This window comes from Taudactylus pleione, unplaced genomic scaffold (assembly GCF_031769625.1).
Source record: "Taudactylus pleione unplaced genomic scaffold, aTauple2 ptg000053l, whole genome shotgun sequence".
Lineage (NCBI taxonomy): Eukaryota > Metazoa > Chordata > Amphibia > Anura > Myobatrachidae > Taudactylus > Taudactylus pleione.
In genome coordinates, this window is record NW_028284455.1 from 9,916,350 (window position 1) to 9,933,302 (window position 16,953).

Genomic DNA, 16,953 nt, shown 5'->3' on the forward strand with positions numbered 1-16,953 from the left:
TGATGATACAGCCCCTGAAGATCTTCAAGAGTGGTCAGCACGGACAGTCCAGTGGACGTCCGTGCTGCCACTCCGACACCCCGCCAGCGTCGGCCACCGGTACTGATCCGGGGAACTTGGCGGGCTCCTAGGGGTTCCAGCTAGCGGGAACTCCCGGTCACAGTCCAAGACCCCCAGATCTTCACGGGGGACATTGAGGTAAGCAGCAGGCGTCCGCTGAAGCACAGTCCACCTTTTTGTCCCCAGGGCTGGGGGCTCCCTGGGGACGGCTGCTTGTGGAGCCAGCCAAGAGCCTGCGCTACCACTGAACCACCGGGATATGGGGCTGGAGTGCCTCGGAATTGCGCTCCTGCATCCTAGGGGTTAAAGGCATGCCAGGGGAGCGCGCTTCCCTGTATAGCACAGACGCCGCCTCCCCCGCTGCTCACAGCGCCGCTTTTTTCTCAGTGATTCAGCGGGCTATTCCAGCGTTCCTCACCTTTGGGCCGTCCACTCTGTGCTCTCCGGTGGCCATCTTTTTTGAACTACATTCTGACTTAGACGGACGGCAATCTCCCGGCCATCTTGGCTGTGTTCATCCCAGGAGTCCTCAACTGGGAAGCGGACTTCCTCAGCCGGTATGATGTGCATCCAGGGGAATGGTCTTTTCACCGGGAGGTATTTCACCTCCTAGGGGACAAATGGGGCCTTTCAGATATAGACCTCATGGCCTCCAGACACAGCCGCATGTGTACGGGTAAAGAACAAGAGACGCAGAGTTTCTCCTGGTAGACACACTGTCGGTTCCGTGGACTTTCCAGTTTGTGTACCAGTTTCCTCAGTTATCCCTTCTTCCTCATGTGCTTCGAAAGTTCAAGCAAGAAGGGGGTACGATCCTGCTGGTGGCTCCAGCATGGCCCAGTCGTCACTGGTACTCTGCGTAGTCTCTCCATCGACACTTTGTTGCTGTTGCCTCAACGTCTAGACCTGTTGTCTCAGGGTCCTTGCTTTTACCCGGATCTGGGTCATCTGTCTGATGGCGTGGCTCTTGAGACATCCCTCCTATGGGCTAAGGGGTTCTCCAACTATGTGGTTAACACCATGCGCAGAGCTCGGATACTCGCTTCTGCCAGGATTTACCACAGGGTGTGGTTTACCTAGTTGATGGGTGTCGCCCAGGGGGTACAATCCCCAGGTATTTCGGATATCCAGGGCTCTGGCTTTCCTACAGGCGGGCTTACAAGCCGCCTTGCATCCTTGAAGGTGCATGTTTCCGCACTGTCAGTGTGGTTTCAGCGTAGGATTGTTCCACTTCCTGATATCCGCACCTTTATGCAGGGTGTCCTTCGCATTCAGCCTCCCTTTGTCCCTCCAGTGGCTTCTTGGGATTTGGCTGTTGTCCTTAGGGCTCTCTAAGGACCTCCATTTGTACCCCTGGGCTCAGTAGACTTAAAATGGCTTACAGCTAAGACTATTTCTTTTAGCCATTACTTCATCTAGAACGGTGTGAGATTTGGGGGCTCTTTCTGGTCGCCCTCCCTTTGATTTTTCACAGGAACAGGGCGTTCTTAGGACTCGCCCTGGTTTTCTTCCTAAGGTGGTGTCTGGTTTCCACATTATTGAGGAAATTATAGTACCGGCCCTTAACTCACCAGACCTTTCAGCGGGTGAGGCCTCATTGGATGTGGTATGTGCTCTCCGTATTTACGTAGCTCGTACCAGTTCCCTTCGGAAGTCGGATTCCTTGTTTGTCCTCTACGGTTTCCATAAGAAGGGATGGCCTGCCAACAGTCGCTGGCAGGGTGGATTCGCGTGGCGATCTCTGAGGCTTACACTTATGAGGGCATTCCAATGCCGCCCTCTTACTGCTCATTCTACACGGTCTGTGGGTCCCTCGTGGGCAGCTCGCCTTGGCTGTTCAGCTTTGTAAGACGGCCAGGTGGTTTTCTGTCCATGCCTTTGCATGGTATTATGCTTTTGATACCTTTGCCTCACAGGATGCTTCCTTCGGGCGGCGGATTCTCCTTTCTGCACAGGAGCGTCCCCAATCTTGAAGGTACTGCTTTGGGACATCCCCAAGGTATCCTGTGGATACCCTATGGACCCTGCAGTAGAAAATAAGAGATATGGTAAGAACTTACGCTTGTTATCTCTATTTCTACGAAGTCCACAGGACTCCCACAATGTTGCACCTGTGCTTCAGATGGGTTTGGTTATGGTCACCACTTTTCCATCTCCTTCTCTACGAGTGTGTGAATCTTGTGTGTTCCAGTCTTCCTTCTCTCTGTTTTCTCCTCCGGCCTATGGCTTGGTACGTAACTGAAGGTGCCTTGGCCTGGGGGCGAGGTATAGGAGAGGAGGCCCCAGTGCATCCTGGAACTAAAAGATTAACTGTGTGGTGCCCGACGGCAGAGCCATCGCCTATACCCCAAGATATCCTGTGGAACCCTATGGACTTCGTAGAAATAGATATAACAAAGGTAAGTTCTTACCATCTCTTAATTTTTGATTAAAAATGTGGGGATTTCTTTCTTGACAGATTTTACACATTGCATGTGGCTGCAGCAGGTGTTTTCTTTTTCTTAATTTAAAAGTGCGCTTTTGAGACACCTAAAAATACTTACACCCATTTTTACGTCCCCCCAATTTACGTGCAGCAGTAATTTCCAGGAAAAAATAGCTTTCTATAATTTTTTCATATACGCAAATTGCAGCCAACCGACGTAATTTAAGTACTCTAAATACTTTTATTACGCCCACTAATACACCTCTAAATTAATTTCCTATAGACGTTCGCTTTTTTGGGGGTACAGACCTCTCTGCTAGATTGTCTTGACATTTTCGCCTGTTTTCAGAGGATATCGCACCTACCCGTTTGGCTTTTTTTGCATGCCATATCAGCGATATCGCGCAAATATAAATGCGAAATCGGGCGATATCGCCGCTAATTGAATAAGGCCCTATTTTAAAAATGTAGTGTGTAAAATTATGCTAAGAATACAAAACAGGAATAACTATTTTCCCATACAAAGTTTGCATATCTTGTACATTAATAATCTGACAGGGAATCATTTTTATTTCTCGGTTTCATATCGTCCACATCAGGCAGTGTGTACCGGCTATGTCGCTGACTATGCGTGCTCCCGCCCATTGTCAGCGACATCACCCATCGGACCTGCATGGACAATAAGAGGGGGCCATGCTGTCGTTCCCGGCATTGGCAAGTTTGTATGTACTTGCCGATGCCAGCACCCCCGCACAACACATTGGCTGGGTAAACATCGTTAAGTGAGTACCCAGCATAAGGGGAGATCCTGCCAGTTGAAAAGAACATTAGTTTATTTGAATTAAACAAAGTCATCCCATGATGTGGTTAATTGATTTTAAAAGCAAAATAGAGTAACTTCTAATCATGCGTATCTCTGCAGTTTCATAAAAAGCAGTAGATTTAAGGACAATCTCTGACTGAAAAGAGGCTCACTAGAACTTCTCGCAGATGGACTGTATATTGCAATATAACAGGGTTGCCACATAGGCTTCCATATCTCCAAGGTGGCGGATTTATATAGGTACTTGAAAAGGTTCCATACGAACAGTTAAAGATCAACTACTTTGCACAGTAAACAGCCATATGCTAGTTCCTTTTCAGGTTACTGTCTAGAACAGTGGTTCTCAAACTCGGTCCTCAGGACCCCACACAGTTCACTTTTTGCAGGTCACCCAGCAGGTGCACAGGTGTATTCATTACTCACTGACATTTTAAAAGATCTACAGGTGCAGCTAACTATTTCACTAGTAATTATGTAAGGAGACCTGCAAAACATGCACTGTTTGGGGTCCTGAGTACCGAGTTTGAGAACCTGTGGTCTAGAACTATGACTGTTTATCAGAGTTAACCTTAAATGTTGAAACCTTTTAGCCTTTCGTTAATTTTTATTTAAATGGTGCATAAAGTGTCCGCAGCGGTTCCCAAACGCAGTCCCCCCCTCCCCGGTGGCCTGCACAGCAAGTGTACGGGCGATCTTCTTACCGCCCATACACACAGCATGATGTGCAGCACAGCCGCCGTGACAAGTCTGTACACAACATCGTTCACAGACATATTGCTGATATACACTGGCCGATGAACACATGATATATTGGCCGATCAATTGATCAGCCAATATAAATGCCAGTGTGTACCCAGCAAGAGGATGCCTTGAGAACTGAGTTTGGGAACCTCTGACACAATATAAAGATCTCAAAATTATACAACCAAAGTAAGGTGAGGGGAGTAATATAATTGAGGGAAAGGACAGAGAGACTCAATATGGCTAGTAAAAGTAAGTAATGAAACATGGGGAGCATTGATAGAAGTAAATTATCATTTAATGATCCTTTTACAAGTTGCGGTCACAACTTGTCTCCTCAAGCAGTTTACCCAGTTGGGATGGGGTTACTCCAGTTTACCCTGTTGCTAGGTGATCGGCACGCCTCAGAAAGTGATATCATCTACAGTGCAGTGTTACTAGTGGTTCCTCCTATTTGTGTACACTGGACTTTTGCTGCCTCGCCAACAATAGTGTATCAGTGGTTTCCCTCGGCTCGGCTGCATGGTCAGCGTTCTGTTCCTCCTCGTGGTGAAGATTCTATTTTTCTTGTGGTGGCTTCCGTGCTGTCTCTGGCTCTTCAGCTTCCCTACGGCTTCCTAGCCGCATCTATACCACCGTGCTGCCATCAGCTCTCTACCATGGGCTTTTGCCTCACCTTTGACACTTTAGCCACACCAGCAGCTTCCGTGCTGTCCCCGGCTCTCCAGCTTCTGCTTCCTAGCCGCATCAATATAACTGTACTGCCATCAGCTCTCAAAGCCGCAGCAAATACTACCAACTGTTTACCATCGTTTATTGCTGCACCACCAGCACACAAGCCGCACCATCAGCTCCCAAAGCCGCAGCATCTCCTATTAACAGTGGCACACTTGCCGCACCATCGGCTCCCAAAGCTGCAGCATCAATTATTAACTATCCACCATCGGCTATTGCCGCACCATCGGCTCCCAAAGCCGCAGCATCTATTATTAACTCTATCATCGGCTATAGCCGCACCACCAGCACATTTGCCGCACCATCGGCTCAAAGCCAAAACTCTCTTATCAGCTTTCTACCATCGGCCCTTGCCGCACCTCTCTAAAACTACACCATTAATTCTTCCTTTTCTAAACTTTCTCTCGTCACAGGTTTCCAGCCGACACCCCTGCAAGCTGCTACTACTGCGAGCAGTAAGTCCAGACGGCCGCCTAAGTACCGGTGAGCAATTTATCTCTAAGGGAACAAAGGGCGGTTGTTAGTGGCGGAAAGCCTCGTAGCCTGAGTTCTAGTTGGCTTACTAGGGGAGGTCACTGGAATTCTTAACAGATCCAGTACCCAACAAGTCAGAGGACAGACATGATAAGAGAGGTATGACAAGGGAACAACTGGGACAAGGATAGTGTTAGAAGGAGAAAACAAAGTTAGAGGACCCTGCTTGTGGTCTAAAAGGGAGGGATGTAACCAGGAGGGTGAACTGGGAAAAGGGAGAAAGTGGAAGGTCAGGAAGGTAGGCTCATGAGTTATGAGGACTAATCCAATTTTATAAAAAGGTGGGTCCTAAGGTGTGAATACTGGAAGAGCATCTGACAGGGAAAGATAGTGAGTTCCAGAGCAGTGGGACAGCACAGGAGAAATCTTGGATAAGAGTGGCCAGGGTTGAAGTGATGCAGCGGTCAGCAGAGGAACTGAAAGGGCAGCAGGGAATGTGATAAGAAATGTGGTTGGGTATGTAGTAGGTTTTATATGGGACAGGGAGGAATTTTAATAGGGAGCCAGTGAAGTAATTGGACAGCGAAGAATGGAGGGAAAGTAACAGGCAGCTGCAATAAGAACAGAATGAAGAGGGGAAAGGGGGGGTGAGAGGAACAGCAGAAAGTTTGAAGTTGCCATAATCCAGGCAGGAAATGTACAAAGTAGAACTGTAATTAAACAAGTTGAAACTTCTGGGTTTGTTTTTTTTACTCTACTTCCTCCTGTCTTTTTCTCCCTTCCCACTCTTACTTCCTGTCACTCCTCTGTTTCACTCTGACACCCTTTCTCTCCACATCCATCTTTTTCTATGCCCTTTTCTCCTTTACAATGTTTTTTTTCTTGTGGTATGTATGTGGTATGTATATCCATGTGTCTACTTCCTTTCTTCTATACTGTTTTACAATTTTGGTTGTGGGTAATGTTATCGTTGGCTGAGCTTTAGGATTCTCTTTTCAGCATGTGTTTGTATTCGATGAGTATGGGAAAATAGTGCTTGCTTATGGAAATAATTTCTAAGTGCAAGTTGTAAACTAATGCAAAAATTTCACAATTCACTGTATAGGCATGGTGATGTACCTGTTTAAATTGTTGTTTTAAACAAACATATAAATTAGTTGCATACTTTATTTATATACCCCAGTGTATGATGCTTTGAGTGTGAGGTGTAGCAATGGGCTGAACGCATTCCAAGACAACAATTTGTGGATTGTAGTTGTTTCAGACTTCGCTAACCTTATAGAACATATTACTGTAATCATCATTAATCTAATCATTACATAATTTCTCTACAATAAGATCTATGATAAATGAAAAAGTATTCCTCCAAGTTATTATTGCTGAATATCCTCCTGAATATTTTTGATAATGTAATCACAAAATGCTAGTCACCTAAGGGTCTACATTTGATCTATAGGAGGACTGCAAGCTGTAGATGTTATGCTGGAACTCTCTGGAAGTGACATCACTGACAATGGTGGGATAGGTTAGCGTTCATACCAACTGTCACTAACTGCCAACGTGATGACATTTTTGTCAGCACTTGATTTCATTATATGGTTATTTCTCCCATATCCCCCTTAGACTAAGTTCATATGAGCAGGGCCCTACACTCTGAGCAGTTAGCATAACTATGTTGAGAAGACACTAATTACGTATCTATGTGAGTTTATATAGTGCCTATATAACTCTATACGTACGCATCCTGTTGTCTATTTTATCCTCTTCTACAGCACTATAGAGCCCTTGTGGCGACTTATGAAGAAAAGATAATAGGACATATGTATTTAGAAATATTATTTACATTAATATTTGATAATTTTTTCCTGGGAAAGAGCTAGCACCCACATCTGTGTGTATTCTGGATTGTTAGAAATCAGGAGTGTGCTGGCAGCTGTATATCTTTGGTGAGGGTAAACAAATTTCATTATTTTATTACTATTTAAAAAAAATTTGGAAGTCGTGCCAGAAGGTAATCATGTTTTTTTCCCACTTTCTCCCCACTTAATTTGTCTGTTAAGTATTAATATGCTGTACTTGTAAAGTATATAGGTGCGGTAGTAAGCAGTGTTTAAAAAATAAGAGATGTGGTAAGAACTTTACCCTTGTTATCTCTATTTCTTCGAAGTTCATAGAGTTCCACAGGATACCTTGGGGTATAGGTGATGACGTCAGGCATCGGGCACCACAGAGTTAACATTTTTCATCCTCCCAGGATGCACTAGGGTCCCTCTCCTATACCCCGCCCCCGAGCCCCAGGCCCTCAGTTACGTCACAAGCCATAGGAGGAGAAAAAGAGAGAAGAAAGTCTGGAACACACAAGAAATCACATTCTCACCAGAAGGAGACGGAAAAACCGGTGACCAGAGCAAAGCCCAACAGCAGTACAGGTGCGACAGGGCGGGAGTCCTGTGGAACCTTATGGACTTCGTAGAAATAGAGAGAATTTGCTGCCTGAAGGAAGCATCCTGAGAGGCGTAGGTATCAAATGCATAATACTGTACGAAAGTATGGACAGATGACTACGGGGCTGCCTTGCAAAGCTGAACCGCTGAGGCGTCACTTCGAGCCGCCCACGAAAGACCCACAGACCTAGTGGGATGAGCCCTAACAGAAGATGGAACAGGAAAGCCTTCATGAACATAAGCTTCAGAAATAGCCAGGCGAATCCATCCTGCCAACGTTTGCTTAGTAGCAGGCCAACCCTTCTTCCGGAAGTCATAAAGGACAAACAGAGTCCGACTTCCTAAAAGCAGCAGTGCGTGCGGTCAACATAAAGTTTTAAAGCCCGCACCACATCCATGGTGGCCTCCCCAACTGAAAGGTCTGGTGAATTAAAAGGCCGGCACAATAATTTCCTCGTTGATGTGGAAACTACCTTCGGAAGAAACCCTGGACGAGTGCGAAGCAATGCCCTGTTTCTATGAAAAATGAGAAACGGAGGTTGACATGAGAGAGCCCCCGATTCTAAGACCCTTCTGGCCGAAGCAATGGAATACAGTCTTAAATGTAAGCCATTTCAAATCCACTGAGCCCAGTGGTTCAAATGGCGGTCCTTGAAGAGCCCTTAGGACTACAGCCAGATCCCAAGGCGCCATAGGTGAAACAAGGGGAGGCTGAATACGTAGCACACCTTGCATAAAGGTGCGGACATCAGAAAGCGTAGCAATCCTACGATGGAACCATATTGACAGGGCAGACACCTGCACCTTCAGAGAAGCAAGGCGAAGACCGTGATCCAAGTTTGCCTGTAGGAAAGCTAACACCCTGGATAACCGGAACATCCGAGGGGCATAGCCTCTAGGGCGACACCACTGAAAGAAAGTATGCCATACCAGATGGTAAATATGGCAGATGAAGACTTCCAAGCTCGTAGCATGGTGTCAACTACAGAGCTGGAAAAACCTCTAGACCTCAAGGGGGCAGTCTCAATAGCCACGCCGTCAAAGACAGCCGACCCAGGTCCGGATGATGACAAGGACCCTGAGATAACAGGTACGCACATTTAGGCAACAGCATCGGAGTGTCTACTGAGAGACTCCGAAGATCTGAGTACCAGTGCCATCTGGGCCACGCTGGAGCTATTAGCAGGAACGTGCCGCCTTCTTGCTTGAATTTACGTATCACTCGAGGAAGAAGGGAGAACGGAGGGAAAAGGTACGCATACTGGAAGGTCCATCTGACCGACAGGGCATCCACTAGAAAAGCCTTTGCGTCTCTTGTGTTCTTGACCCAAACACTGACAGTTTGTTGTTGTGTCGGGAGGCCATAAGATCTATTTCTGGAAGGCCCCACCTGATCACCAGCAGCTGAAACACCTCCTGGTGTAGAGACCACTCTCCTGGATGCATGTCTTGACGGCTGAGAAAGTCTGCTTCCCAGTTGAGGACTCCTGGTATGAACACTGCCGATATGGAAGGGAGATTGCCTTCTGCCCAAGCTAGAATGCAGGACACCTCTGTCAGAGCTGCCTGACTGCGAGTCCCTCCTTGCCGGTTTATGTAAGCCACCGTGGTGGCATTGTCTGACTGTGCCTGCACGGGTCTTCCATGCAGGACCTGTCTTGCCTGCTGGAGAGCTCTGAATACTGCCCGAAGTTCCAATATGTTTATCGGAAGAGCAGATTCCGCTGGCGTCCACCTTCCCTGGAAGAAGTGTGGACCAGTCACTGCTCCCCAGCCTCGGAGACTGGCGTTCGTTGTCAGCAGGACCCAGTCCGCAATGTCTTTATCCGATGGGGCAACCCATTCCATCTGGAGAGGATCAACTTCTGCAGAGGTCTGGAGTGGAACGGAACGAACTCCACCATGTCGAACATCGACACCATGGAGCCCAGTAACCTCATTGCCGAGTGAATAAACACCGGCGACTCTGCAGGCAAATGCAAACCTTTGTCTGTAACGCAGAGATCTTTTCCTCTGTCACAAAAATCCTCTGATGTTGGGAGTCCAACAGAGCTCCTAGATGGATCATCCTCTGTGACTAGATGGATTATCCTCTGTGATGGCACCAGGGAGGAATTCTTCCAATTTATCAGTCAACCGTGATTCAGTAACACAGACTGTCAGTTGCAGATGGCGCTTTAGTTGATCTGGAGACTCCACCCACGCAGGAGGTCGTCCAGATAGGGTAACAAGCGAGCCCCCTGCATCCGCAGGTGAGCTGCCATAACTTTGGTAAACACTCGAGGGGCTGTGGTCAGACCAAAGTGCATGTGCCTGAAATTGGAAGTGGTCATCGACCACTGCAATCCTGAGGAAACGCTGGTGCGCTGCGACAATAGGGATATGCAGGTAAGCATCCTGAACATCCAGGGACACCATGAAATCCCAGGCTCCACTGCTAAAATGATGGTACGCACGGTCTCCATCCTGAACCGAGGAACCCTCAAAAATTTGTTGAGGGATTTGAGATTGAGTATTGGCCGGTAGGACCCATTGGGTTTCTGTACCATAAAAAGATTGGAGTAATACCCTAATCCCCTCTGAGACAAAGGAACCGGCACTATGACCCCAGCTTGGAGCATAGAGTGCAATACCTTTTTGAACTCCAGGGCCTTGTCCTGATTGGACTGAAGACCCGTGGTGAAAAACCGGCTGGGAGGCCTCCACCAGAAGGAGAGGGCGTACCCCTGAGAAACTACTTCTCTTACCCAAGTGTCTGAGGTGGTCAGACGCCAACACTGAGCGAATTGAAGAAGTCAGCCTCCAACTTTGGGGTTCCTCAAAGAGAGGCCCGGCCCGTCAGGTTGAAGGCTTGACAGACTTGGAAGCAGGACGTTGGGTACTCCAAGCCTGCTTCTTTGGCTTTGAAGGTTTCTTGGCACCTGCCCGGCTCGGAAAGGACTGTACCCTGGACTTACCCTGGGTTCTAAAGGGCCGAAAAGGACGAAGAACCAGACCCTGATGGGACCGTAGCCGACGGCAGGCACGCAGACTTGGCTGCCTCCAGAGTAGCCGCAATTTTGTCCAGATCAGGGCCAAATAGGACTTGTCCATTAAAGGGCAAACCTTCCAAACCCTTGTGGAATCTGCATCCGCTTCCAAGAACGCAACCAGAAAGTGCGGCGAGCTGCCGCTGAGGAGATCCTGGAAGCAAGGAGACCTATATCCAAAGTTGCCTCATTAATGTAGGTGGCTGAATTCCTGAGATTACACACCAACTCCACCTGGTCAGGTGACGAGTCCGTGTCCAGAGACTCCTCCAAGCTATCAGCCCAGCGCTCCATAGCCCTGGCCACCCAGCACACGGCCATAGCCGGTCTGGCAGTCCCCCCAGCAAGGGAATACATGGATTTCAGACATATTTCAACCTTGCGATCCGTAGGATCTTTTAAGGAGGACATGGAGGGCATAGGTAATGTAGCACTCTTCACTAGACGTGTGACATGCAAATCCACTTGTGGAGGGGTTTCCCACTTGAAGAAATAATTATCCGCAAAGGGGTACGCCACAGCCAAGCGCTTTTGAGGCTGGTAACGCTCACCCAGAGTTTTCCACGCTTCCTCCAAATGATCCACTAGCTGAGCAGATAGGGGAAATACAGTGGCGTCACCTTTAATATCCTTAAAGCATATTTTGATTTGGCCACGGGAGGATCGTCATCCTCAATAACCAAGGCCGTACGGACTGCACGTATAAGGCCCTGTATATAGACCTTAGACTCCGTCTCCTTAGTACGGAAAGGCTACTGGTCAGAAAGGTCAAAAATTTCAGTCATCAGACAATACATCATCCTGATCAGCCTGAGACTGCAAAGGTCGCTTATGCGGCCGCAATGACGACTCCCCCTGTAACACGTCCGACAGGTGTTGCACTGTAGTGGACAGGGATCTAACCCACACAGGCTCTTGTGCGACCTGAGGGGGCGAAATAGGCAGACTCTGGGGCACCACTAAGTGTCTGGGGAACCCCTGTATAGGGGACGACACCATTGACTGCTGTGAAAACCCCATCTGGGTAAACGCAGGGGGTGTCGCTAACTGACCCACCAGGGTTGTAAGTGCCTTAGCAAAACAAGCCCAGGGAGGTTCCTGCACAGGCGCAGAGACAGCAATAGGGCGTGAGAGCAGAAAACACGCCTTACATAATCCCTCAGAGTGCCCATCACCCTCCACCAATTGTACATGACATATGGTACATTTTGGATGCATGGGAAAATCACTGTTCGACATTATGAATGACACGGAGCTGTATGACACCTCACAGACAAATGTATAGTGAGGTAATAAACACCCTACAACACCGCACCGCAAGGGCTTTAGCAGAGAAGAACAGGGATAGGTAAAATGGCTGACAGTCAGAAATAAAGTACAGGCAGCAGCACTAGCATGAAGTCACATACAAAGCAGAATAAACCCTGCACTATCAGCGCTGAGCTCAACTACACAGACACAGAGGTCTGGTAGGAAACAGCGCTACATACTCTGACCTTGCACTGCGGAGGAGAGGTATGCAGGGGGGACCCGGACCACAATGCCAGCGTTCAGCAGCGTCTGCCACACTTTACAAAAAAAGATGACCGCCGAGGAGCAGAGAGGAGGCGGGTTCGGGGAAGGAGAGGCTGTACTCATGGCTCAGACCGCTGTGGAGAGGCTGTGTGCAGCGGGGGAGGCGCTGGCTGCTGTGCAGGGAAGGCACGCTCCCCTGGCCTGCAATTAACCCCCAGGACGCCGGACATGATTCTGCACCGCCGCGGCCCGCTGTCCAAAGGGCTAAGTGGATGCGCAGGACAGTACCTGGCTCCACACTGTGGCCAGTCCCGAGGGAGCCCCCTGCCTGGGCACTTAGGACTGTGTATTCCAGCGAGGACCCACCGCGGGACCCTGCCGCTTACCTTGTCCCCCGTAAATCTGGCCACAGTCCAGGTAACCGGGGTCACCGCTAGCTGTGACCCCAGTTACCTACCAGGATCCCCGGATCAGTACCGGCGTTCTCGTACCAGCGGGGTGGAGAAGTGACAACATGGACGTCAATACTGACAGTCCATGGTGTACACTCAGATGTGCAGCCACAGCTGCCCGACAACTTCAGGGGCCAAAACAGCCCCCCTCTGTTAGAGGTGCTCCGACTCCGAGCCGGACACGGACGAAACTGAGGGCCTGAGGCTCGGAGGCGGGGTATAGGAGAGGGACCCCAGTGCATACTGGGAGGATGAAAAACTTAACTCTGTGGTGCCCGATACCTGACGTCATCATCTATTCCCCAAGGTATCCTGTGGATACCCTATGGACCCTGCAGTAGAAATATAAGACAGGCCAGGGGACTGCTGTCTGGCAAAAAGGCAAATTAGTAGAATCCAGATGTGGCTCATGTCATGGAGAAACAGTTCAGCTGTAGTACCAGGGGCTTTGGAGGACATGTTAGCCGAGTTTAGGCTAGTTACGGTGTTCTAAAAAGGTTGAGAGGAACTGAATATGGTTTGAAATCCCAGGCCAGACTAAGTGGTGGCATGGCCAAGAAAGGGCAGAGCCCACTAGCTTGTAAACAAGGAGACAGATAGAGCCTCACTGCCACTATAAATCAGGTAAAGTATACATTCTAACCATAGGCAGGATTGGTGAAGGCATGTCTACCAAACCACTGGTCATTGTATTATGTCCATATGCATAACTTGTACATTCTTGTACAAGAGCCAGTAGACTCCCATATGATTATATCCACCTTTCTGTGAAGACCCCTTTCTTACCCTGTTTCTGTGAACAGATTACAGGTCACACTTTAATCCATCCCTTGGCTGCCCTCTAATGTGCCCAGCAATATCAAATCCACTGTGTACCCAGCAATCCGAATCCATAATGAGTCGCAATGCAGTGGCCACACATTGCCCAAGCAGGATGGGCGGTTTTATTTGGCAGTGACAGTCTGGTGGTGGCAGCGATTACCCTCCTACTGGGAACACACAGGAGGGCACAGTTGAAATGCGGAAGCAGCTTTGCCATCTGGGAGTCAGTGAAGAAGAGTTGCTAAAAACCAGTGACACTCCCAAAACAATGGTGGCATAGTAAGCCAATCCCGCCCCCCCAGTTACAGAAACCGGAAAAGCTGCCAATTGTTCTGCATTCACCAATTCATAGAAAATCATTTCTTTATTAATGGAGCTTAACATTTCTATACAAACCAGAAATATGTAGTTGTGTTCATGCTGGAAATGGTCAACCAATTTTGCAACGGAGGTTAGAATCCATTCTTACCTTTTGCGGACTTGTTGAAATGTGAGATGCATTTTGATCGTGGCTGTTATAGTCAGTTGAAAATAGATCATTACTAGCAACCTCAATCTCACTGCCATGATAATTCCATGTAAAAGCCTGCTAGGATCAAGAACAAGGAAAAAAATGAAAAAAAAATTACAAAAAACATCTTCTGTTCTATTAAAAATCTGAATTTATCAAACACTGCTTTAATTTATTGCAATGTTTCAGTTTTCATTGACAAAGTTGATTTATGGTAAAACTTACCTTTGTTAATTCTCTTTCTTCGAAGTCCATAGGTTCCACAGGGAGACAATGGGGTGTAGGTGGGACCCTGAAAAACCGGACACCAACAGCAAAGCTTTTTCTATCCCAGGATGCTCCGGTCCTTCCCCCTATACCCCATCTACAGCCTGAAGGCAACTCACCAACAAGCCCAAGGCAGGAGCAGGATAGGAGAGAAGGATGACTGGCACACTGAAGAATTACACTATCACACAGAGAAGGACACAAGTGACCAATAGGAGAGAAGGATGACTGGTACACTGAATAATTACACTATCACACAGAGAAGGAAACAAGTGACCAAGAGAAGAAACCCATAGAAGCCAGGTGCGTCAGGGTGGGTGCCTTGTGGACCGTATGGACTTTGAAGAAATTTAAAGATAAGTTTTACCATAACTCTCCTTTTCTTCAGGGTCCATTAGGGGTACACAGGGAGACAATGGGGATGTCCCAAAGCAGTTGTTCAAGGACAGGGAAGCTCCTGAGCTGAGAGGAGAAGCCGTCATCCAAAGGAAACATCCTGAAAGGCAAATGTATCAAAGGCATAAGAAAGGTGTGGACAGAAGACCACGTGGCCACCTTGCATAGTTGTTCGGAAGCCGCGCCACGGCGGGCTGCCCACGATACCCACAGATCGAGTAGGATGAGCAGATACTGTAGCCGGCACAGGAAGACCAGCCTTCGTGTAAGCCTGTGATAGTCATGCGAAGCCATCTAGCCAGAGTCGGTTTGTTAGCTGGCCATCCCTTCTTGTGGAATCCATATAGGACAAATGTGGTCCACGTAGATCTTGAGTACGGACCACATCCAAGGAGGCCTCACCTGCCGAAAGGTCTTTTGATTGAAAGGCCGGAAGTACAATTTCCTCATTAAGGTGGAAATGAGGGTCCACCTTGGGAAAAAAGCCAAAGCGCGTTCGTAGAACAGCCCTGTCCTGATGAAAAGAGCAGAAATGGGGAGCGACAGGAGAGTGCCCCTAAATCCGATACCCTATGGGTAGACACTATAGCCAGAAGAAAAAATATGTCTTCACAGTGAGTTATTTGACGTCTACTGAGTCCAGGGGTTCGAATGGAGGTTCATGAAGTGTGTGGAGAGCCACTGACAAATCCCACAGAGCCACAGAAGGGACAAAGGAGAACACCCTGCAGGAAGCTGTGAACATCCAGCAGTGGAGAAATTCTGTGCTGGAACCAGAGGGACAGAGCAGAGACGTGCACTTTCAGAGAGGCCAGGCGGAGTCAGAGATCCAATCCAGCTTGAGGAGAGGCAAGGATTCTAGAAACCCTAAAAATGTGAGGGTCATAGTACCTGGGTAGAACACCACTGGAAATATGTATGCCACACCCGGTGATAAATAAGAGCAGAGGCCGGCTTATGTGCTCTGAGCATGGTCTGGACCACAGAGCTAGAAAACCCTTTAGACCTTAGGAGGGATGTCTCAAGAGCCACGCCGTCAAAGACAGATGAGCCAGGTCCGGATGTAAACAGGTCCAGTCGTTGAGGAAGTTGGAGTGGAGTATCTATGTAGAGACATCAAAGATCGGAGTACCAATGGCGCCTGGGCCAACCCGGAGATACCAGCAGGAATGTGCCCCTTCTTGCTTGAACTTCGGAAGTAGCCAAGGAAGGATAGAGACTAGAGGAAAGAGGCACTCCAAATGGAAGGTCCACTTCACTTCAGAGTCCCTTATCCTGGACCCGTACACTGGAAGCTTGTGGTTGGATTGTGAGGCCATGAGGTCCATGTCCGGTATACCCCATTTGTCCAACAGGAGCTGATAGACTTCTGGGTGTAGAGACCACTCCCCCTGCGTGCACGTCGTGACGGCTGAGGAAATCAGCTTCCCAATTGAGAATCCCCGGGAAGAACACTGCGGAGATGGCTGGGAGATGGCATTCAGCCCATGTGAGAATGCGTGACACTTCTGACATTGCTGAGCGACTTCGAGTGCCTCCCTGGTGATTGAGGTAGGCAACTGTAATGGCGTTGTCGGACTGTACTTGTACTGGCCTGTCCTGAGGAATATCCTGAGTCAGAGTGAGGGCTCTGTAGATGGCCCGGAGTTCTAGGACGTCGACTGGTAAGATTGCCTCGGCTGGTGTACAGCGTCCTTGGAAGGAGTGCTGGCCGGTCACTGCGCCCCACCTGCGGTGGCTTGCGTCCATGGGGAGTACCCATTGCGTCAAAAGGGGCGACCCTTGGGTAAGTGGGACGTCTGTTGCCACCAGGAGAGGACAGGTGAACCTCCTGCGAGAAGCCCATCGTTTGGAATCTGATCAAATGGGGCAACCCATTCCACCTGGAGAGGATCAGGTGTTGTAGGGATCTGGAATGGAACTGAGCGAACTGTACCATGTCAAAGGGGGACACCATGGATCCCAAGGTCTGCATTGCTGAGTGAATTGACACTCGGCGACTGTGGAGTAACTTGCACACTCGGTGCTGTAGTGCGGAGATTTTGTCTGCTGTCAGGAAGATTCACTGAGCTTGAGAATCCAGGAAGGCTCCCCGATGCACCATTCTTTGAGAAGGGGTCAGGGAATACACTTTCCAGTTGATCAGCTAGCCACATGTTTGTAGAAAGGCAATGGTTACCTGTAGATGGCAGTGAAGGACCTCTGGAGATCTTGCTAAGAGCAAGAGATCATCCAAGTACGGGAGCAGTCTGATCCATT

At 48.6% G+C, this 16,953-nt stretch overlaps 1 protein-coding gene across 6 annotated transcripts in view; it reads right to left on the reverse strand.

The window, feature by feature from the left end:
* DAZL (deleted in azoospermia like) overlaps window positions 1–16,953 on the reverse strand; it is a 68,097-nt gene that overhangs the window by 8,578 nt on the left and 42,566 nt on the right. For 5 of the 6 annotated variants that reach the window (XM_088463329.1, XM_088463305.1, XM_088463292.1 and 2 more), the window contains exon 9: window positions 13,990–14,109. In XM_088463329.1, the coding sequence (XP_088319455.1) occupies window positions 13,990–14,109 (120 nt within the window). The remainder of the gene's footprint in view (window positions 1–13,989; window positions 14,110–16,953) is intronic. The other variant, XM_088463301.1, reaches the window with a different exon arrangement.